Raw genomic sequence first — 25,109 nt, forward strand, 5'->3', positions numbered from 1 at the left:
GCCGATTACAAGATAGTTGGTGAAATTGGGCCTAAAATTGATAAATGTTGTATTATTGATACAGAGATTAAGAGTTTAGACACTTACGACATATAAAAAAAGATTAAGAGCAAAAGCTTCGTAAGAAGAAATATGAACGAATCTGCTGAAACGGCACAATGGATAAGACATTGCGTCTCGCAGTTCTGATCGATGTGACTTTGAGCATTTCGCATATACATTTAATCACAATGTACTGCCGGATTGCGATAGCGAGCGTGCATTCTTATCTCTCTTAATGATATTTGATATTCCGCTTACGCGATCGGACACGGACGACATATGTATAGGCAGATAATAATGGAAAGATTTCGATCGGGAATTAAATGCACGCGCGTTGTGCGACATTGAGGCGTATTCTCCGTCCGAAAAAAGGAGCGCTTCTAAATTGTCACGTCAGAAGACGTCACGAATTTATTAAGCGGCGAATTATTGAGGCCGATCGCCCGGTTAAGCTCCTCCGACTCTGACGTCTTTGTCGCTGAGTAAGAAACGCACGGTATCAGTATACTGCGATAATTTCGCGAGGAACAGAGAGAGGAGACGTGCGCGTTAAGCCGCACGTAGCAAGGGATCGCCATTTTTTTTTGAACGTTGTTTATTTAGACCTTTATACCATTACATTTGATTACAAATAATAAACAAAATTTCTTCCGTTACAAATGAATTATGCTTCTGCGGGCATCTCAGGCACTCTCGGAAGACGTACACTGTATGTGATTTAATAACTTATAGCGTAAATGTATTAATGTGAATACAATAACTAAGGGCTGCGTTATGATATAATTGTTAACCTTTTCGTTATTTTTTTGGTTCGGCAACGTTATAGTTTTTACCCAATGCAGCAACGGATCTAATAGACTCTTTATATATGCTTAACAATAGCAATCTTTATTTGACAAAATAAACTATACTTCTTAACTGAATACAAACTTGTTCTTATAAAACTTTTGTCTCTCACGTTACAATAAAACGGTAAGGCGCGAACCTCGTCGCTAACAGTATCGCGCTATAAAACAAAAAATACACGCGGCCGTTCTACCAACATAATATATAACGTACAATATCGTTGTTGCCAACTAACATTCAACAATAATCGTTCCGATGTTTTGCCAATAAAAAAAGGTTGTACCCAAAACATTTGGCAGACTTATTTCTTACGAGTGGTTTTTGTAAAATTTAAATAAATATTATGAATATATATATCGTCATTTGACGGGTCTTGTTCGCTAGATGGGTGTTAGCCACCAATATTTCTTTGTATTTAAGCGGTGGGTATCCTTTCTATCACGTGTCGCACATGCGAAGCTGTATTTGAGGTCGTTTCCGTCCACCGAGCAGTCTGTTCGGGGTTCGAAATTAAGTTTTTTGTTTCTTTTGTGCCTTTTTGCATGATAGATTATCGGGATATTAAGGGACCGCCACACATCGCGTAGATGTGTACGAGACACGTGAGCGCGTATCGTCATGCGGTATCCGCTTCGCGATTAATTCCGGCCTGCGCATCCCCCATCCGACCTGCTATTAATTATTTTTACTGACCCCAAGTATGTACGTCAGGCATCCAAGCGTATGTCAGCGCGGGCGAGATACGTCTGTTATTTCTTCGCGCTTGCGGAACGGCAATCGACAGATTTAATGTGATTAATGCCAGCCGGGATATTCCGCCTCGGAATTGCGAGTACGCGAGGGTTTTATTTTGAGAGCGGCATTGCGGGATTCACGTTGAAATACCGTATCAGTGAGGCAAGGAATCACGAGTCGGAACGCAAACAGAGAAATTCGCATTCTCAACTTCCATTGAATGGAACTTAACCTAACTTAACGTAAAATAACAAGCAGACAATACAATAAAATCAACTTCATCGGTTACTTCTTTCGCATTTTCGATCCGCCATGTTTCTCGTGTTATGTTTTAAAGTCGCAAGACAGATTAGGATTTTCCTTTTCCAAGGCATTAAATCGCTTACCGATAACGATCGACAGGCTCGGTAATTACGTTGCGAGCGGTTTGCCGCGCGCCATCGAATTCTACCCAGGAGTTTCGCTGTCCCTCGGGGGTGCAGAGATGTCGCAAACTTAGCTAGAAAGATACGGGATACGCAATGGAGCGTGCACGTCGTCCTCTAACCGCGAGGAAAGAGGCGGTGCGCGGATACACGGTGCGGTACAGCATGCCGCCGGGACGGAAAGAGGCGGAAAGCGACGAGCGCCGCCGAGACGAGACGAGACGCGACGAGGGAAGACGACGAGGGCCGACGAGGGTCGCGCACCGCGGCGCTGAACGCAGTGCCATCCGATAGGCAGCACCGCTTGCTCCACGGATCTTCGGCTCGATCCAGCTCGAGCTCGCTCTGCGCTCGTTCAAGCTCCGCCACGCTCGCATCACCTCCTCTCTCTCTCTCTCTCTTTCTCACGTTCTCTTCTTTCGTCCTGTTTTTCTCTCACGCATTTTCTCTTCTTTCTCTTTCTCTCTCTCTCCCTCTCTGTCTTTTTCTCTGTCTTCCCCGCTGTATATTGGCGTGGCGCGGCCGCGGCAGCCGCGACAACGACAACGGAGGAAAAGTCAAGCCGCCACGGCTGGAAAACGCGGGACGCGTGCAGCGAAACGCCTCGCCTCGCCTCGCCTCGCGTGTGTCGGCGGCCGCGTGTGCGCGCGCGGCAGGGCCTGTATACGTGTGTGAGCGTCCGGCGTGCCGCTCGCTCGCTCGCCGTCGCGCTGCAAGCGTGTAACGTCGTCGTCCCTCGTCCGCGCGACCGAAGAGCAGGAAGATCTCCCTTCCCCCGAGCTGGACGCGCAGCAGTCTGTATGGTGCGTGTGTCTACCTCTTCTCTTTCTCCTCCTGCCCCTGCGTATCTCCATCTCTATATCTATTTATTTATTTGCCCGTCTGTCTGTATTCGTACGCTTGCCGTCTCTTCTGCTTCTCTCTTTCTCCGTTTGTCTGCTGCTATCTCTGCCTCTGTCGCGCACGCTCTCTCTCTCTCACGCTCCCGCCTGCTTCTTTCATTCGTTCGTTGATTTCGCCTCGTCGCGTGCCGTTAGTGCTCGCGTTCGCAAACGAGACGCTCGATGTAACGTGGCGTCGTCGTGCGGTGAATCGTCGGTCGGGTTCGCGAGACGTTGCTCGCGGTGCGTCGCTTCCCGGCGCGTATGCAAAAGGTGCATGCACGTCTTCAGAACCCGACGGAGACGCAAGCATGGCCGCCTGGCACGAAACGAATCTGGAGTCTCTGCGCCGGTGTCCATGCTCCGACGCGCTATGCCGCTCGCCCTCTCATTCTCGCTCTCGCTCCTCTATTCCTCCCTCCCCCCCGCCGCTCCGTCTCTTTCTCGCCCTTTCCGCGTGCGTCTTCCTCTCGTTGCGTTTGTGCGTTTCTCTCTCTCCGTGTTTCTTTCTTTCTCGCGCACATGGTTTCTATTCCTTCTCACATTGTCGCGAAGCGCTTTCGCCCTCGCGCGCGCTCGTCTCTCGTTCGTTTTTACGCTGCGTCTTCGTTTCGCGAGCACACTTTTCCTTTCGCTCCTTCTCGCCCTTTCCTCCTTCTCCTTCTCCGAGTGGAGACTCGGCCGGACCCTCCTCACGACGGCTCCTCTGTCTCCCTTTCATCCCCTCCTTCCCACTCCCTTCTTCGCCATTCCGCGTCTCCTCTCCCAGTGCTCGATGCCTGTCTCCGTCTCGCCAGCCGTGCCTCTCTTGTTCTCTCCTTCTCTTTCTTCGTCTATCTATCCCTCTCTTCTCCCGTATCTCGCTCGCCGGGGCACAAATAAAGTCTCTCCTTCTCTCCTCGTTCCGCGGGTGGACGGTCTCCGTTTCCCTCTCGGCGGCTTTTTCTCCCTCCTCCTCTCTTCTCCTTTCTCTCCCCGTAGTTTCTACATTAGTCTCTCGTTCGTGTCCCCTGATCGTATGTTTCATTCGAAAATAGAACGTCAGCGCGCGTGCCATGCACGCATTTTTGCCGCGAAAACTGCGAATTCCCGCTCGCTCGCTCGCTCGCTCGCACACGCTCGATCAGCCGAGCGAGCGCAGCGACCGGCTCGCGCTCCTGCCTGAAGCTCACATTTTGCGAGAGTTATGTGCCCACCTCGTAGCAAGCTCGCACGCGTGCACTTACACACGTGCACTCGCATGCCGATCGTACGACTCTCTCTCTCTCCCTCCCCCCTCTTTCTCTCCCTTTCTGTCTCTGTCTGCTTTGATCGTGCATCACGGCGTCGAGATTGTAGTATATTAATCTCGCAGGAATCGCGAGGCTTTCACGTAACCCGTGTGCACGATACGGGGGATATGATGAGCATCGACATTATATCGATGATAACGCATAGGGCATGCGATTAAATTGATGGGAAACGCCAATTCTCGGGTCAAGATAGATTTCCGACTACTTTTAGAATTTTCATTTTGATTTAAGTGTCACGGAAAAATGATGATTGCGATCAGAATTTCCTGCCGCGTTTGTAATTCCTCATTTCGTTTTCAGATTGCTCCGATCATGATTCTACTACAAACGTGTTAAAATGTTAAATTCCAATGTTTGTAATCGACGTAATTGAATAACAAATGAACGAAAATTCCTCGTGATTGCATAAATTACTCAGAAACAGGTTTAATTAGCAACGTGTACATACAGATCCAGCCACGTTTTTTGTACGTGTATAAATATATATATATATATATATATATATATACGGCCTAGAATGTGTCATCCATCCGCGTGTCGTGTTTTCACGGATTGTAACGGAAATCGAAAGCTTCACTCCGCAATTGGCAAAATATTTTCCTATAATCGCGACGAATCGAGCGATCCGTTGCACGCCTACAAATTGCGAAGCGCACGATTAGGCGTGCATAATCCGCGCGTATCACGCTCCGATAGGAATAAAATTATTCTTATTATTCGCGCGCAAGCGGGATAAAACGCATCACGTAACACAAGGGTGAACGCCTGTCCTCCCGTCGAGGAGGAGCGCGTGGCAGACGCGCGACGATATTTTGGCGGGAGAGTCGTAAAAATAGTGCCTCCGCGGTTTCCTTCCTTCGGCTACGCGACTATAATTAGCAGGTATTCCGCGTTTTACGTACAGCGGATACACGTACTCGAGCGCGCTCGCTCGCTTATATCGCGCGCGCGCGCGCGATCTCACGTTGGAATAAGGAGATCAATCGGCCGCGTGCACACCGCGCGAGCGTGTCCATCGTCGTGCGAGACAACGATGCGAACTCAATCGTTATCAACGAGCGTGTCACACGAATTTCGCATTAGACCGGTGCACTGAGCTGAGAAATGCACCGCGGGCTCCCGTCTTCCCCGAGGTCCCTACCATGCCGACCCATCGCCGCTGGGAATCCATTATAGTACAGTCATTTGGTGCTAAAAAGGGGGTTACCTGGAAAGTTTTCCGGGAGTTTTGATATTTGGCATTTTTATAGATCTCGAGGTGCTCTTTTCGAATTTTCACTTTGCGACCTCGTATCTTTGCCGCTTGCGCCGCCATATTGGAAAAATGGCGCCCAAAAACGGTTTTTCGACAATATCTCCTTTCCGGGTCATTTTACGATGAAAATAGTTATGTAAGAAATTAAACTAGAGGAATTTTCCTATAATTTATGTCTGTATCATTTTTTTGTAAAATAAATAGTTTCGGCGTACGAACGTCGCAAAGTTTACTTCAACACGTGCATTGGTGAAAAATATTCTACTACGTGTTATATGGTACATGTGTTAATAAGTTATGTTATATGCTATATGTTATATAATGTGGATTAGGCCTACTGGAGATACCACAGGTAAGGAAAAAAAACGCACTACATACTCTACCTCATGGCGTGGAAACGAGTATTTTCCGCCAATACACGTGTTGAAGTAAACTTTGCGACGTTCGTACGCCGAAACTATTTATATTTATTTTACAAAAAAATGATACAGACATAAATTATAGGAAAATTCCTCTAGTTTAATTTCTTACATAACTATTTTCATCGTAAAATGACCCGGAAAGGAGATATTGTCGAAAAACCGTTTTTGGGCGCCATTTTTCCAATATGGCGGCGCAAGCGGCAAAAATACGAGGTCGCAAAGTGAAAATTCGAAAAGAGCACCTCGAGATCTATAAAAATGCCAAATATCAAAACTCCCGGAAAACTTTCCAGGTAAAACTACCAAATGACTGGACTATTATTCGCACGACGCAGGCTGATCACCGAGACCATCGTGGCTGCCCTTTTCATTATGGAATCTTCAATTGACCTTTCCCCGAGACGAAGGTCGGGACAATTTTGTGCAATTTTAGAGATTGAGATTAATTAACGAGCAGAAAGAACTGATGGTTTAATTGTATCGATATTTATTTTATTTATTTTATCGGTTTGTTGGCGGTTAGGTTAGGTAACGACGGGAGTATTAAAGAAGTTAAAAAAATAGTAATTGGTGATTTGTAACTTCTGTCGAGACTCAGTTTTCTTTCGTTCCCTGTAACGCAGTCATCAAAAATGGTTCAGACGCTTTTAGTCCGATGCAAATAACTGAATTTATTTATATGAATCAAAGGTGAAGATAATGGTTGGTCGTGAATATGATATTTCGGTATTACTCAGTATATCGGCAGATATAAATACATATCATCACGTTTGCTCCGTTCAGCGATCGGATAACTATTTTTATGACATGTGCACACCGAGGCAAGCACACAGAGGCTTCTAACGAAAAACATATAATCGAGAAAAAGTTTCACTCCCCGGGAATGTCTGTCGACAATAAAAATTATCGATCGTGCGCGCCCAGCTCGAGTCACGATCGTTTCGCTTCGATCTTTACGAGCGTGCGCGCGTGCCGCGGCGACGATGACGATGATCGCGACGACATCAATGATGACGAGCATACGACCCGGCCGGCGGCGTCGGCCGAGGCACTGCCGATCGGCCATAACAATGTTCGTGTGGCGTGTGCTCATAAAAATAGCATTTTCGCGGTTTCTCCCTCCTTACGGCTATACTTAGCCCCCGGGCACCGGTGTCCCTCTCGACGTAGTAAACAAATTTCAGGAGGGTCGACCCTCGTGTAACGAGAAGCGCCGCCCGTATATTCCTCACTCTCGCCCGCCCGTCTATTTTTTCAGCGCATGTCTTAAATATTTTTAGAGATAGCGGCGTGCGCGAATTCTCGCCGTGGCGGTTCGCGAGAGAATATTCGACCGATAATTATGCCGTGGTTTACCGTGCGGAGATGCCGCCTGTCGTCGTGGAGTCGTTATACGGTCTTCTAACGAGTTGAAATATCAGCAGTCGAATTAACGATCTTTGCGGAACGGATCGGTTTCCGAGCGGGGAAACATCAATTTTTTAAAGACTGCGGAGAGTTGCGACGTATAGTTGCGGGATAATCCAGAGGCGGGCGATCGACGGTATGAGATTTTAACGAAGCTCGTGGATTGTTGCGAAACCCGATTGCTCTCCAGTTGATGTAGGAATAGAGTTTACTTTAACGGTTATTTGGAGCTTGACGGCTATAGCCCCGACGCGCCCTCTCCCGTCGCTTCCCTTTATATTCCACCGCTACACTTTTAGATCGCTCGCTCCCATCTAGATGCTCGTATTTCTGTGTTTCTTCGCTCTATGCAGATGGCTTGCCGTGTCACCTTTATTATGCCCAGGGATTAGTTATTTAAGCTATTTCGCTGGTAGCGTGAAACAAACAGTGCATGTACACTTGAAATATAGAGCACGCGATATACAGTCACGCGATCATCGCGCGGTCGTTGCTTTTCGCGTTGCCCTGGTGCGCGCATTCCAAAATTGGTGCGCTGTTTAATGATTGGGATATCAAGAATATGTAATTCATTTGCCAAGAGAGAAAAAAAACACGAATCTATTATAGTTGGGTAAACCCAACTTTACTCTGTCTAGGCAAATCGTACCTTGTATTAATATTAATTCGTAATTCGTATAGTAAGTGTATTTAAGGCCAAATCATTAACTGTTAAGCATTTGATGACGTGCATAATTTATTTATGTCAGTCAAAAAATTCGGTCCGATTTTTGTGTCAATGTTTTTTCAGTGCATTCAATAAAAACAAATTATTCACCAGTCAAGTAATCACCATCGTTGTCTATGGTTAGACATCGTTGTACATATATAGCGTTAACTATTGAAAATCGAACTAGACTTTTTAACTGACCCAATATTAGGGCAATAACGCGAGATAAATTCAAGAAAAATATATCTTTTGCACAGCAAAAAATATTGTACTTCTGTTAAAAATGATCTTTCTTCAAATTTCCAATATTTGTTGCAATTTGTGAAATAATGGATTAAATAGAAAGATATCAACTCAATTAGTTTAAGCAGCAATGTATTTCGGTTGTTCCAGATTTAGGCAGCAAGCGTCTCCAAGTGTCAAACCATCCGGACAGGGCGTCCACTAGACAACGAGCACGCGAAAGAAGCGAAAGCACGAGCGGAGGATGCTGCGCGATACATTCGGGGAGCGCGGATGCGCTGTATACTTCCGGGACGCGGCTCTAGGCGCCGATTGTTCGCGGGGTGCGCGATGATGGCGGAATGCGCGCGGACAGGGTGCACAGTATCGTCCGGCTCGTCGATCGACAGACAGCGCGTGGAGGAGGCGATCGCCCGTTATCGCGGCGGCATCGAGCACACCAATCAGGGTGGCAGCAACAGCAGCAGCAACGGCAACACTTGCCCGGAACGCGCGACCGGATAATAAATGCCAGAACGGCACGACGTCGACACGACGAGCCGAGGTGGACCGATCGTCGCGACGCGCAACGCAATCGTCGCATGCTCGTGGCAGGCATCCGAGAAGGACCGCTGGATCACGTGGTTGCATGTAGATCGTAAGGAAGAGGAGATAGAAGAGGAGGAGGAGGAGGAGAAGGAAAACGAAAGGAACGACGACGAAGCTCGCCGTTTCGAGCGGATCGCGGACAGCCGGACTGAACGGCCGCCTCGCGGATTCTCATCGCGCGGCAGGTGGTAGCGGGAGCCACCACGGGGGCGGGGGTGGGCTTGCCCCTGCTTCTTCTCGTTGTTGCTCTCCTCGACGATCTCACGCGTGCGACGACGGCCACGCCGGCGGTACTCCAGCCGCTGAATAGCGTCCACCATCTGGCCGGCGACGTCGCTACGTCCGTTCACGTGGCGTCGCGCCCGTCCGATCGCCCGTTCGCAGCTCGTCTCTTCCGGAAGGCGACATCCGGCCGCGCGTCTTCCAGCAACGGGATCGATTTCGAGTCAGCGGGTCGCGCGAATCGGGGAACTCTGGATCAACTCGCGCGCTTCTCGCCCTCGTCCGCGTCGTCGTTACCTCCGCTAGCGTCATTAACGTTGCCACTGCTGTTGACGTCATCGCCGTCGCCGCCGTCGTCGTCATTTCCGTTATTGTCGGGACCATCACAGCCGTCCACCTTGACATCGCCGCACACTGCCGCCATCAGACACCGAAATCTCCCCGTTCTGACGCCGGTTCGTGACGACGAGGGCGAAGAGATCGCAGCGCGACGAGGAAGAGCGAAGCGAGTACCGATCAGCGAGAGGACCAAGCTAAAGGATCAACCGTCGCCGAACTTTATCGACTCTTGGCCGGCGACTTGGCGACGCGTGGCTGAACAACCCCGTAAGGTGGAGTCCGCACCGACCATCGACGATGATGGAATTGGTCCCGCGGTCCGAGGCGCTTTCACACCGCTATTAGAACCCGTGTTCAAGTTCGGAGAGTCAGTATTACGTCCGGAGAGTTCTCTGCGAGATATCCTGCTGCGCGAGGGCGCTTCGAGGACCGCGACGACGACGGCGACGGCGGTGGCGACGCGGACAATCGCGCGGGACGTTGTGTATCCCGGTTATGCGACTCAGCGAGCTGGCAGCAGTCTGCCCGAACGGGATGATGTCGGGGGAGTGACCGAGGACGGGGTGGCGGGTGATAAGGACGAGCGGGAGTTGGTGCTCGTGAGAAATGAGGGTAATAGTGCCGTCGTAGCCGGAAGTGGTGGTAGTGTCATCGAGTGGACCACGACGACAGTCGCCGGGCCGATGTCAGCGTCGGCGTTCTCCGGGGACGATGTGCAGGTGGCCGAGCGTATAAGGGCGCGCGCGAGTTCCGAGCGAAGCTCACCGAAGGCCGAGGAGGACGACGACGGGCTGATCAACACCACGGAGGATTCGTCCGCGTCGTCGACGACGACGACAACGACGACGACGACGACGACGACGCAGCATCCACCACTGACTCAGGACACCTCTATGGAAGCACGTGAGTACCGTTTCTGGCAGCAAACATTTTTTAAAAAATATTATGAACCTTTGTTCTAAAGATTTTAGTAGAGGATACAAACCTATATCTATATCTATGAAACTATATTGAACATTGAGCGATTTATTCATATTTCAAGCAAGGTTTTGGAAAATTTTATAAATTAAATATCATTTATTATAATGTTTATTAAAATATTCCATAAATATACATGTTTATGCGAAGCTAAAATATCTACGGAGTGAGGTGAACGTTTGCAGTTCTCAATTGCATCGCAATATATAAATGTAAATTTGTCAGCCTTCGTAACATGCAACTGTTTGTGCAACAAGAATCATAAAATATGATCGCGCTTGTTTATTCATTCTACAATCTAAGCAATTTTCGATATTCCGAAAGTCTCCACTTTATACAAAGCGCAAAGCGATCACTTTCCTCAAATCTTTTAAACTCACCTGCAATTGAAATTCATTCTTTTTACCAAGATCCGTCTGGATTCACCAATTCGGCGCGCCGAGCACGCGAACAGTGCCGCACATTCGTTTCATGCCATGCTCGAGCTCGTGTTTACAGGAACCGCAGGATCCTCGGTCAGAGCTATTTTTAACCGTTCTAACCAGACGCGGCAACCTTCCCCATACCTCCCTCGTGCTCCTTTTTGCCTCTCGTATCCCCTCGCGCACCACTGCGCGGCCCTCTCGTCGAGAAGCGAACGGCCAGGAACAGTGATCGGAGGATTCCTCGTGCGTGGTCCTGTAGCGATAAATGCGACTCTCGAGATAAAGGACATGGGAAGGCTTTCCCACGGTGTTAATCCATCTCGCGTACTCGCGCGAAGAATCCGTGAGTCATCGCGCTAATCACGCAACGAGGATCGATGTATCGACAAGGGACGAGGGGAAGTCGATAGGAGAGCGAAGGGTATCTCATGTGTTTTTGATTACGTCTGTCACGGCTCGTGACTTTGCGTACAAATCAGCCGATTGGTCCTTCTTAGTCCTTAGTCCTTCGCACTTACCGACTACGGTACTATTTTGTCCCAGCCTTCCCTCTTTCGTGCCTCTGGTCTTCTTTACATCCCATTACACGTACGAATCATATAGTTGCGGCCACGATGTCGGGTAACCACGATAGTAGGGACGGCGATTGAGTCTTCGTCTCGACGACGCGCGAGCTTGGCTTTCGATCCACGTACGAGACCCGGTGAAGGAGTCTCGGGTTCTTGATTGGTGTATTCTTCTGAAAATTTGACGGGGTAGATGGTTCCCCCATGATTTCCTCTCCTTTTCTGCAAAATCTCAGCCAAGATTATAATTGGCGGGGTGGTTCGTTATATGCCCCGTGAGAATGCAACTTTTTGTTATTTCCCTCGGCGCATTATTTCGATTTTTATTATTTCAGTTTTTATTATTACTTTTTTCATTGTTTATCATTATACTCATGAGATAATTTCTTATTATTATTATTATTATTTTTATTTTCGATTAGTCAGTTTCGTTACTTTGCTTGTTTATTGTCAACGGAGCACCAGAAGATTTAATTAATAATTGCGCGAAAATTGAGAAAACTGGCGCGCATTAGCGAGAAACAAGGTGAAATACGTCAACAATAAAATTAAATTCTATTTGCCAACATATTTTCGATTGGATTTTTATTTACGGGGAATCCTCGATATGCCTCGAGCATCGATCTGACAATCCGTCCGAGTAGAAAGTCTCGCTGTTCATCAAGCGAATTTTTGTTTTCGCCGGTCGATCCGCGTTATTTCGCGCGGTTCGTACATTCGTGTCGCTACTTAACCCGTTTATTTCCGTGCTCCTGTGAGAGAGCGGAGCGTCGTCCTTCTCTTTTACGATCTAATTCGCGATCTGGACAGCTCCCAACGATGAATTCTCGTGACTGCGCGATACCCGGTATACTCGGTATAAGAGAAATGACTAAATGGCCTGAGTAACCGGCCAGGCATCCTGAAACTCGCGATTTATTTTTGTACCCTTAGAAAAGAACCGACGCACCGGTGATGGTACACCGGCGAAAACGACATTTGCATCGTACCGATTCAAAGAAATAAATCCTTGGGCGAGTCAGCCTATAAGTACTGTTTATGCGAAAATCCGCCACTTTCAATTATTCCTTACACGCAAGTGTGCCACGTGCATGTAACACGTCAGTATTAACATAAAGAGCACATCCTTTAAAGCTCGCGGGCGCAATTACATATTCCGCCTACGCTCCATCGATACTTCTTTTCCTTCTTTTTCTTTTTTTTAATTCAAATCCGTATCATTAGGGCAAAATTGCGGACTAAAGAACGGAGCTCATACGACCTGAGTTAAAACGAAAGAAGAAGCTCTCTTCGTCGAAGAGCTGGGGAATCATACGCTAAAACAGGCGCGCGGGCGCGCGCGGAGAGGACGTACGGATAGGGGAGGGCGAGAAATTTAACCGAGCGATCGACCGGGCGATTTCCATCGGTTCTTGGGCTGTGTCGCGACGTATATCACCGGGATTCGAGGCCGTGTACGACGCGTTAAGGGTGGCGGCAACGCCAGCCGGTAGGTTACCGCAGGGCCGGGTGAGCGCGACGGGAGGAGGGGGAAGGGGGCCCCCGCGGGCGAAGAGCGAAAGGGCTTCGTCGCTATGGAAACCCTGGCGCACGGGCACCACTCCGACTGCCGTGGGGTGCCTCAAGTTTTTTATGGCCCGAGCGCGATCGGAGGGTCGAGACTCTAAAAATCGTTACACAGACCCAGATACTCGCTCTTCTCCTCGTCCGCCTTCCCCTCTCCCGGCGCCCCTTCCCTCCAGTCCCCCTGCCGTCCCGGCAACCCTCCGCCGCCCTTCCGGTCACGGACCTTACGCAACAGCGTTTCCGCGCTGCGTCGTTACGCTAATTGCTATCGGGCCGGCCTTTGTGCGTAGCACGCCGGTGGACATCAGCCCCCGAATATTCCGAGACATTTCACGCTGCCCTCGTTGGCAGATTTGTGATCTCACAGACTGCGGGCAATTGCTCGCGCTTTTGTGCTCGCGAGTACCCGTAACCGAGTACATCCTTGCCCGATATCAATTCGCTGGATATTAAACGCGAGTGTTGCGACAGAGGTGGTGGTATCTTATTCTGGATTTTGACAACGCCCGATGAAATATGCACGTCGCCGCGAGCTATTTCGGCTACCCCGGTACCACTTGCGGGAGCCACTTGACAATTGTCCGCGCAATAGATTTCGGGATAATTATACACTGACTCCGCTCCGCCGTTTAATTCGCGATACATGTTCCGCGATATAATAAATGTTTAATAACTTTTTATCTCTCGCCGAGTACTCTACATCGAAGATCTTAGAGCTCGAATGTAAATGTAACGCTTTCCTGGTAATCAAAAATTTCATACAAGAAGAAGCCTTTTGGTTTTCCTCGCATGCGAACATTTCTTCATGGCTGAATTTTTAAATCAGTCTTCGTCGTTAGTCGCGTCAAGTGTCGATCAATAAAATTTACTTCAAATGTCCACTCTTCGCGGAGAACGTTTGCGGACCCGACAGAATACTCGCGATACGTCGGTCGTATTTGCGCACGACGATGGGCAGGAAGGGCAAGAGGAGCGACGTAAAGCCCCCGGTGCTCTTGGCACCCTCCGACGTTTCCTAGCGAAAGGGGTGCGCGACGAGGGGGTGATAGCGAAGTACGAGCGAGCTCCGCGCGTTTGCTTCGAACTGTAAAGTATTGACTCGCCCCGTTGTGTTGGGGAGAGCGCCGTGAGCACCGTGTCTGTAATGTTGGCAGACGGCTCTCGGGACTTGCCTCCGTCCGGAAGGAATAACGCGGCTTCCGGGAGCTAGGAGCTGTATCTCGCCGATGAAAACCCAGACATGAGCCGTCGAGCTTCTCCGCAAGCTACGTGAATACGTAAAACGCCGGTCACGAACGACCGATTACAATTTTTGTTGCTTTTTTGACACTGTCATTAATTCTCCGGTTTTTATTTCTAGATGACAAAAAAGAGATTCTTTCGTTACCCAACATACTTTATATCACAATTGTGTATTTTGGAAATTTTTACTTGGTATTTCACAAAGCTATTATAGCAGTGACAGTTTTGTGTCAGAATTTTTATCTTGAAATTTTCCATAAAATTTGTTTTTAAAATTATTATCGGTAGGTTTGGGACACCCTGTTTGTAGTATACATACCAGTGATGGCAAATTAATGGCACGTGTGCCAACTTTGGCACACGAAAAAATAATGCTGGCACGGGGCAAGTTCTCTTATGCCTGTATTTTTTATTAAATAATTTATTTCCTAAAATTGTCCATTTCATTATGTAAATATATCTGAATTTTTATATTTCCTTTTATTTTCAAATATTTTCAAATCAATGTACTGAATGTACAATCAATATTTCGAAAATATATGTAAACTGTTCAAAAAAAGAATTTTTCCTTTTTTACTACATATCTTATAGTTCACTATGTGACACTCTGTTCTTAATTTTTATTATTTTGGCATGCGAGAGATTTTGAATTTATTATCACTGCAATACACTGCAATATATAATTTAGTAGAGTAAATTTGGAATGAATGGTTTGAAATATTTTTGATTGCCGGAAACCTCCTGTTTTTCAATAAAAAATTCTTCAAAAAAATCTTGAAAAAGCCATAGCACTTCATGGAAACTGTACAATGTCAACTATACGCGAAGAGCTCTAAATAAACCTATAATCTTTGTCTCTGTCAGTTCAAGCCAGATATTTCTGATATTTATGCGAAAATAGTAACGTACGGAAAAATATTCAGCAGACAATAAAGTTTAAAATGGAAATATTTTCACAATTATGATGTTTTCCTGCAAAATGTTAAACCTCTTGTCGCAAACGCAACTAAAACTCACCACAAACTGAGTGACAACACAACTGTGCAGCCAGTAACGAAATTAGAGCGATTGGTCACTCTCCCGTGTGACCATCTATTCTGAAATTACCCTGCAATAATTGTTTATGCATTAATTCTCTCAAAAAATTGTTAGAGGGGGTTCTTTTATACATGGAGGGAACGTAGAAGAAACAATCACAGCTGTTTTGATTTTCGTGTCGCGAAGAATCCAGCCGTCGCGCTTTTTGCAATGGCGCGAAGCTAAGTATTCGGATATTGACAGGCTCGCCGTGCACGCGGCAATTACACGCGATGGTAGTTTTGAGAGAACACAGACGCAAAGGCGACCGACAGACTAAACAAAAATAATCTCACGCACATGCACGTGCAAAGGATGTCTGGTTGCGACAGCGGAGGGGTGGTGGAAACGTGCAGGGCGTTCGCTTTAAACAAACGCGCCTCCAAATAGGTGTTATCGGCAACACAAAATCGATATTTATCACCGATACCGCCACTTTATTAATATTCTTGTACGTTTCGCTGAAATATATCGAGGAGCCGTCGGCCGCGCGCAGAAAGCGTGCGAGACTGTCGAGAGAAAATTTTTCATGCTATTGATTAACGCGTCGATACGCAAGGTGACGCGACAATGTGTTGATAAAAGCGCCGACCGCCAAATTCCATGTAATGATTAATTCAAGTCCTTGTCAAGTAGATTTTTACAAGTCGAGCGCGATCTGATAATAATGCTCGTTATTAATGCTCTGTGGTCATCGCTAAATGTGGTCGTTTAAATATGGATTGTCAGTTCATTATGTAACAGCGGTTGCTAATAATGAGAATAATTAAGCACCGCGCGCAAAGTCCGTTTCTTAAAATAGCGCGATTACTCGCGCGACACACTTTTTAGTTTTGCGCATTTCTGGATACGCGCGTGATGATACCGTCGTCGTTTACCGAGCTTCTTGCGAGTGGCATCTTGAACATTGAACTTTCATGCGTCCAAGTCGATCCCGCTAAATGGATTCCGGCTGCTTTTTGCATTCGCGACGTGGCGCAATATTTTGCTCACGGTCGCGCTTTATTCATGCAGAATTAATTTCTAATGGCGCGCCGCGCGCGAAAATGAGGAGTGCCTGTCACATTAATTCCGCGACACGTTCCCTTCAAGCAGAAGTGACGTTTCCGTGGCATCGATTCGTGCCACGCATTCGTGATTATATCACCGAGTAAATATCCAGGCGCATATTGAAATTAACCGCGCGAAATGTACGATTTCCGATGCGCTCCGGCGGAACGAATATACGCGATGGTGCGGTATTTGTTTAAGACATTGAATCATTTTTACATTAACGTACTATCGACCGCGTGTGTTTCCTTTCGGAAGCAAAAAGTTCGTTCATAAAGAAATTATTTAAACAAGTAACGGAAAATAAATAGATTTTTCTCCAGATTGCTGATCTGCATTTTCGGAAATGCATCATCGTGATTATTCGTCACACAATTTCAACGTATAGTGGGTAATAAACAAATAAAACGCGCATTCTCATCCGAATCGATGAAAGATTCATCAGGGATCAAGTTTGAATCGGAAATCCGCCAATCTTTCTGCAAACGGAGTTTGTCATTATTACAAGATCTACCAAGCCGCGCAGAGACGAATTTTGTCGGGAATTTCCACGGGAAATTTCGAATCATTCTCGAATCGGGAGCACATTCTGCGCCGCAGCTTCGTATCATCGGGAAGCGTGAAGCTGGTACGGGCGCGCGTCCGCGCGCGCATCGACATTGACACGTGTCAAATCAATGTTAGGAGAACGAGACACGATGTGTCAGCCCTGATATGGAGGAAACAATAGCAGGGCCGGGCGACGATGGCGGTGCGGGAGGAAAGGGGAAGCGCGTGCGTGATGCTCTCGTTTGCAACTCTGACGAATGTCAGCGCGCTGTTCACGCGCGTCACTCCACCGCGCGGTGTTCTCGAATCGAGTGAGCGGGAACACATCCCCCGGAACAGGGAATGGGGGTGGAAAGAGAAAGCCCCGAGAGCGCGAGAACGCTCTCTTCACAGACGGAGAAACGCGCGAGAAATTAAGGAGAATGGTATTCTTGCGTGTCTCGGGCGTGATTCCGATTCTGCGCTACTGCGAATTGTACACAGAGAATTTGGCTTGAAAATTGTTTTGTTATGCGTCAGAGAAGGATGCGTGAATGTGTGCGAAAGAACGAGCGGGGAGTGTCGGCGGAATGGTCGGCCGTCTGTCGACGCGACGCGCCACGCCGCGTCTGCTCCCCGTCTGCGTGGCCAAGGTCCTTGAACGAAGGTCTATTCTTAAAAAGCAGCACAATTGGATAACCAATCAGCCAGACGGTATCGTATATCAAACGGCATGACGAAACGAGACACACACAGACCGTTTATTGTCTCGTAACGATCATTGCGACGAACGCGCCGCGCGTACGCGTGGAACACACCGATAAAGATTAGCAACTGCGCGTGGAAAAATCATACGAAGAAGGAAAAAAAAAGAGAAAATGGAAAGAGAGTCTGGAAATCGTCGTCGTTGCGAAAAATTTCGATCAAACTTGTGAAGCCGCGAAATTGCGTGCGGCATAAACGACATCCGAGAAGACTCCATTTTTCGAAATTGGCGTGGCGAGACTAACGAGAAATTCGAGCAGCCGCGGCAAAGGGCATTTGTATGCGGGATATCCCGCGCGATTAAATTGCTCCGGCTGAAGCGGTATACCGAACTCCCTGCCTCGAGTTCGAGCGAATTAATATGCGAAGATCGGAGTTTTTTTTACGTGCCGGGCGTCGCGACGTAACCCGTTAAATCCCGCGATGACTGACGTAACGCGACGTGTGCGTGCAGCGAGCCTTGAACCACTATTACACCGAGTGTTGATGTCGTTATGCAATCGAGACGACTTAGTCTGCACGCCGCAAGTCTAACGTAGTAAATAATACATTCCATCCGTTATCCCCACACCGGCCGAGGCGCGCTTCGCCGTTGAAATCTTGCGCTCGCAAGAATAACCGCTGCATATCTTTGCGAGACTCCTCTCTTGCGCAAGACGCGAGAGGTGATCTGCGATACGTGCACATTCGTCATAAAAAATTACGCGTCGCCTTCATCTCGTCAATACGCAGACAAAACACGAATCGCGTCTGGATCTGCTATATCTATATTAACATTAAGTCTACATTTACGTAGTTTCTTCAGTTTACAAGAACTGTTTGCGCTGCTAAGTATTCGGAATGTACATAGTTCATTAGTCGTATTTGCAAGATGTTTCGTGTGAACGTTACCTGACGCTCATCAACTGTGCTAAGTGAAACCTAAAATGAAATTCGCTAAAAATTAAGCGAGTAAGAATTAAATTAAATTTAGCGGTGCGCAAGATCGGAATGTCGAAAATGCATATTGTACATTGCGAGATATTTTTGACTCGAGGGGGAAACGTTAACGACGGCACACATCGCAGGGATTCAACGTGACCTATTATTCCACCTTATTTTTACGGAAGAAATTTGCGTGATTAGAAAAAGAGAAAAGAAAGAAAGAGAGAGAGAGAAGATGAGGAGACGATGCATCCTCATTCTCCCCGGCGCGGTCCTTCAGATGCATCGCGTGCATCGCGCCGCACCAGCGGTCGGTAGACGTTCATAGCCGGCAGTCTGTAATCGGTAGTCGGTAGGTAGGGAACTGGCGGCCTGGCCATTGCTGATGAGACCCGAGGCCCAGTCCTGGCGAGCTCTGTGGAGATCGCCAATCCCGATCCAATTCACGCCCGAGCGAGTCCGCCGTTTTTCCGATCTTTATCTTGCTCGATTTACCGCTGGTACCGCTTGATGCGCGATCGGCATTCCTCTCGTTCGCTCGCTCGTCCTATTATCCCTTTTTTTCTTGCTCCTCTTTCGCACAGCCTCCGGGATCGGAGGCGGGGAAACGACTTCGGCCTCGTCTCAATGAGAGACGATGACGCGCACGCGTGTGCGCGAAAACAGGAATCGCGCCGAGCACGCTTCGTATTTACATTCCGCGGTCGCACTTTCAGTTTTTCCTCTTGCGAACACGCGTGCTTCCCCGCGATTTGTCGGCGAAGACTTGCACCGTGTTGATTCAAGGTAGAGGCGCACATTGTGAAGACTCGAGAATAAAGATGCAGTCAACGAGACAATCCATTCCACCTGTATTTCTTCAGCGCCGTCTCGCGAGAGCGTAATATTTTAGAAAATAGAAACCGATCGTAACAAATAAGAAAAGTATACATATATTTGTAAAGCTCTCTCGCTCTCTCTCTCGATAAATCTTCGTCTCCACAATTGACACCGCGATACAGCTGACTAGTAGGATCAACATTTTGCTTTTCCTAAAGATAATTTAATAAAAAAGATAGAATCAAAAATATTTTATTTCATTCAACATCCGTAAATTTTCGGAAAAGTCCATGTGCGACGAATTTAGCGCTCTCGTCGTGCGGAATGAAGGTCCATCTCCGCGGTTGATGAGCCGTTGAAGCGCGCTCGCAGCGCGAGAGAGGCATCACCTCGTCTCATTCATCGTCAAGTTTCGAGAGTAACGGAGCCCTCGGCGCGAGAAAGAGGACAACAGCTCGCCATTCTATTTAATCTGTCAAGCGTTGCATCGCGTTACCTCGGGATCTAATAATCCCGTCGCGGCGACGGAAACGCAACCACTGTCTCGCGCCATCGTTTCGCGCGCGACTGCCGCACGCTTGACGTTTACCGCGGACGTCTATCCGCGTCCGGTCCGCGGGCCAAGGACGGCACTTGGCGGCGCGACACGCGCGTAACACCTAGCGCGCCAGCTAGAGTTACGCTAATGTGAGTTACGCGTTGCTAATGTGTGTCACGCGTGTGTCGATTGCATCACGTCAGTCTCATCGGGGCCGGCCTGTCTTCGTCGTGGACGGCGCGGTGCGGAGCGGCGCGACGGCGGAGGCCGCGATCCGTCCGCACCAGCCGAGGTAATCGGTGTCAAGTGCCAACGGCAGACAAGCAGACGTTCCCGGAAATCGCGATTAATCGCACGATCATGGCGCGTGCGGATGTCCGAAGGATATGCCCCTCGGAAAAACCGTCTTCAAGTCCGCGCCGTCTAGACGTTGCTCTTCGGCTGGCCAGGCTGGAATCCGCGAGACGTCGGGGGATACCGTTCTCCGCATGCCGGAGAGCTGCGAGGGACAAACAGGTGGCAATACGTGGCGTTGAATTGAATTCATCCGCAGATTCGTTACGAAACACGGTGGACGTTACATGCGCGTTGGTTGAGACGGGTACATCGCGTGTCACGTTGAGTTTCAAGTTTCTGTTTGGAGCCAAGTTCATCAACTATACTTTTCTTAAATTTTCCGCTTTTAACCCGAGTCGAAATTTTAGTTCTGCATTGAACCTCGAATTCTTCATTTGAGGCGTTATTCAGCGTCTATTTAGCTACTACTTTAACACTAAAATATGTCCGAAATTTCCTTTTTTGCCGCTAGAGCGTCAAAGCAGGTTGCGATCAAGATTGTAGCCGAATGTTGCAGGGTCAAAATAGCATCTTAACATCTGTTTGTAGGAGTTTGAGTTTCAATGTAAGAGTTCTAGGTTCTATTTTCCTAAAAGTAGGTTCGTACGACTGCTGAAAGCATTAAAGTAGGCGCAAAATTTTGACTCGGGTAATAGATCGAAATATCCCGAGTCGAAATTTTAGTTCTACATTGAACCTCGAATTCTTCATTTGAGGCGTTATTCAGCGTCTATTTAGCTACTACTTTAACACTAAAATATGTCCGAAATTTCCTTTTTTGCCGCTAGAGCGTCAAAGCAGGTTGCGATCAAGATTGTAGCCGAATGTTGCAGGGTCAAAATAGCATCTTAACATCTGTTTGTAGGAGTTTGAGTTTCAATGTAAGAGTTCTAGGTTCTATTTTCCTAAAAGTAGGTTCGTACGACTGCTGAAAGCATTAAAGTAGGCGCAAAATTTTGACTCGGGTAATAGATCGAAATATCCCGAGTCGAAATTTTAGTTCTACATTGAACCTCGAATTCTTCATTTGAGGCGTTATTCAGCGTCTATTTAGCTACTACTTTAACACTAAAATATGTCCGAAATTTCCTTTTTTGCCGCTAGAGCGTCAAAGCAGGTTGCGATCAAGATTGTAGCCGAATGTTGCAGGGTCAAAATAGCATGTTAACATCTGTTTGTAGGAGTTTGAGTTTCAATGTAAGAGTTCTAGGTTCTATTTTCCTAAAAGTAGGTTCGTACGACTGCTAAAAGCATTAAAGTAGGCGCAAAATTTTGACTCGGGTAATAGATCGAAATATCCCGAGTCGAAATTTTAGTTCTACATTGAACCTCGAATTCTTCATTTGAGGCGTTATTCAGCGTCTATTTAGCTACTACTTTAACACTAAAATATGTCCGAAATTTCCTTTTTTGCCGCTAGAGCGTCAAAGCAGGTTGCGATCAAGATTGTAGCCGAATGTTGCAGGGTCAAAATAGCATGTTAACATCTGTTTGTAGGAGTTTGAGTTTCAATGTAAGAGTTCTAGGTTCTATTTTCCTAAAAGTAGGTTCGTACGACTGCTAAAAGCATTAAAGTAGGCGCAAAATTTTGACTCGGGTAATAGATCGAAATATCCCGAGTCGAAATTTTAGTTCTACATTGAACCTCGAATTCTTCATTTGAGGCGTTATTCAGCGTCTATTTAGCTACTACTTTAACACTAAAATATGTCCGAAATTTCCTTTTTTGCCGCTAGAGCGTCAAAGCAGGTTGCGATCAAGATTGTAGCCGAATGTTGCAGGGTCAAAATAGCATGTTAACATCTGTTTGTAGGAGTTTGAGTTTCAATGTAAGAGTTCTAGGTTCTATTTTCCTAAAAGTAGGTTCGTACGACTGCTAAAAGCATTAAAGTAGGCGCAAAATTTTGACTCGGGTAATAGATCAAAATATCCCGAGTCGAAATTTTAGTTCTACATTGAACCTCGAATTCTTCATTTGAGGCGTTATTCAGCGTCTATTTAGCTACTACTTTAACACTAAAATATGTCCGAAATTTCCTTTTTTGCCGCTAGAGCGTCAAAGCAGGTTGCGATCAAGATTGTAGCCGAATGTTGCAGGGTCAAAATAGCATCTTAACATCTGTTTGTAGGAGTTTGAGTTTCAATGTAAGAGTTCTAGGTTCTATTTTCCTAAAAGTAGGTTCGTACGACTGCTGAAAGCATTAAAGTAGGCGCAAAATTTTGACTCGGGTAATAGATCGAAATATCCCGAGTCGAAATTTTAGTTCTACATTGAACCTCGAATTCTTCATTTGAGGCGTTATTCAGCGTCTATTTAGCTACTACTTTAACACTAAAATATGTCCGAAATTTCCTTTTTTGCCGCTAGAGCGTCAAAGCAGGTTACGATCAAGATTATAGCCGAATGTTGCAGGGTCAAAATAGCATCTTAACATCTGTTTGTAGGAGTTTGAGTTTCAATGTAAGAGTTCTAGGTTCTATTTTCCTAAAAGTAGGTTCGTACGACTGCTGAAAGCATTAAAGTAGGCGCAAAATTTTGACTCGGGTAATAGATCGAAATATCCCGAGTCGAAATTTTAGTTCTACATTGAACCTCGAATTCTTCATTTGAGGCGTTATTCAGCGTCTATTTAGCTACTACTTTAACACTAAAATATGTCCGAAATTTCCTTTTTTGCCGCTAGAGCGTCAAAGCAGGTTACGATCAAGATTATAGCCGAATGTTGCAGGGTCAAAATAGCATCTTAACATCTGTTTGTAGGAGTTTGAGTTTCAATGTAAGAGTTCTAGGTTCTATTTTCCTAAAAGTAGGTTCGTACGACTGCTGAAAGCATTAAAGTAGGCGCAAAATTTTGACTCGGGTAATAGATCGAAATATCCCGAGTCGAAATTTTAGTTCTACATTGAACCTCGAATTCTTCATTTGAGGCGTTATTCAGCGTCTATTTAGCTACTACTTTAACACTAAAATATGTCCGAAATTTCCTTTTTTGCCGCTAGAGCGTCAAAGCAGGTTACGATCAAGATTATAGCCGAATGTTGCAGGGTCAAAATAGCATCTTAACATCTGTTTGTAGGAGTTTGAGTTTCAATGTAAGAGTTCTAGATTCTATTTTCCTAAAAGTAGGTTCGTACGACTGCTAAAAGCATTAAAGTAGGCGCAAAATTTCGACTCGGGAATACTCAAGTACTGTTATGTACATGTCCCGTTCTACTAAAATTAAGAAATTCGTCAGAAATGTAGCTGATCAGTTTGGCTTTCGAGATGTATCTTGAAAAATCAATTACTCATCGCGCTAATTAACTGGCAGGATTCTCATTCGCCAATGATAAGCCAGGATGTCCATACGCGTATGTATAATACATATATGCGCCAGCGCGTAGTTTAGAGCGAACTAGTCTTGCCTAGACACTCGACAGACTCTCGCGCGCGCTTTGCACAATAGTAGGAAGCGCTAAAAATAATCCGCCCCGGCTACACCGCGTTCTGGCCTTGGCCAGCTTCGGTCCTCGCAACCTGACCGTACCGGCACTCTTTACCACGAGCCACCATCTCCTCCTCCTCCTCTTGCAAGTTCCACCTACACACTCCCGCACGTGGACAGCCGTTGCGTGGGTGCGGGTCGTTTTTCAGCCTTCCTCGCAGCAGAGGATCGATTAAAAGTTCGCTTCTTTCTTTCGCCGTCTCGCTCGCGGCTCCCCATTTAACCCTTTACTTGCCAACGCGGCTGAGGGAAAGTTCTTTCTCCGCGTCGGGACGAACCGCGACCTTTCGAACGACTGAAAATGCCTCGCCGAGTGAATATATTTTACGCAGCTGGGAGACCTCGAGGAACTTGCTGTTGAACATGTTCAAACGCGATAATGAATTAAAATTCAGAAAATACAGCCACAAGAAATGAAGAGCAGAGCTGAATTATTAGGGGTGTGATTTAGTTTTGAGGGTTTTTTTGCTCAAAAACGCATGTATTTAAATATGATAATGAATGAATACCTTAATCAAAATATTTTCCTTCGTTTTCTATAATGTATTTAAATATGATAATGAATGAATACCTTAATCAAAATATTTTCCTTCGTTTTCTATAACTTTTTCCCATCTTTCTGGCAAGAAATGGATTCCACGACGATAAAATGACTCTTCTTTTGAGTTGATCCATTCGTCGACGAATTTTCGCACTTCTTCGAAATTATGAAAGTGTGTATCCTCTAAAGTGTTGCATCGACCGGAACAAATAATAATCGCATGAAGCAATGTCCGGAGAATACGCGGGGTGCGGTAAGACTTCCCATTCAAGCTCTAATAGTGTTTGTTTCACTGATAACGCAACGTGAGGTCGAGCGTTGTCACGAAGAAGAATCACTTTCCGTCGTTTACTCGCAATTGGTGGTCGTTTTTGGTCCAATGCTTGCTTCAACTTGTACAATTGGTGTCGATAACGATCAGCCGTGACAGTCTCATGCGGATTTAACAGCTCATAGTACACTATCCCACCAAATACAGAGCATTACTTTTGAACCGTGAATATTGCGTCTCGGAGTGGATGTTGATGGTTGGTTTGGATTCACCCATGATTTTCTGCGTTTCGGATTATCAAAATAGATCCACTTTTCATCCCCAGTAACAATCCGAGACAAAAGACTCTTCTTTTTTTGCCTGGCGATCAACGAAATGCAAATGTTCAACCGGTTCGCAATGGCACTTTCCGATAATTGATGTGGAACCCATTTCCCTTCTTTCTGAATTTTTCCCATTTCATGTAAATGTTTCGTAACTGTTGTACGATCAACATTTAATGCTCTGGCAAGTTCTGAAGTGGATTCTGTTGGATTTTCGTGCAATAATGCTTGCAAATCTGCATTTTCAAGCTTTCTTGGTTGTCCCGAGC

At 46.6% G+C, this 25,109-nt stretch overlaps 1 protein-coding gene and 1 pseudogene across 1 annotated transcript in view; one reads left to right on the forward strand and one right to left on the reverse strand.

Moving 5' to 3' along the window:
• Nucleotides 1–619: 619 nt before the first annotated feature.
• Nucleotides 620–5,463, reverse strand: LOC113563131 (annotated as a pseudogene).
• Nucleotides 5,464–9,012: 3,549 nt separating this feature from the next.
• The window catches only part of LOC105276614 (mitochondrial distribution and morphology protein 34), a 76,742-nt gene continuing 60,645 nt past the window's right edge, over nt 9,013–25,109 (forward strand). The window contains exon 1 of the mRNA XM_011334390.3: nt 9,013–10,309. Within this exon, the coding sequence (XP_011332692.2) occupies nt 10,090–10,309 (220 nt within the window). The 5' untranslated portion in view covers nt 9,013–10,089. The remainder of the gene's footprint in view (nt 10,310–25,109) is intronic.

The sequence above is a fragment of the Ooceraea biroi genome, chromosome 12 (genome assembly GCF_003672135.1).
Source record: "Ooceraea biroi isolate clonal line C1 chromosome 12, Obir_v5.4, whole genome shotgun sequence".
NCBI classification, from domain to species: domain Eukaryota; kingdom Metazoa; phylum Arthropoda; class Insecta; order Hymenoptera; family Formicidae; genus Ooceraea; species Ooceraea biroi.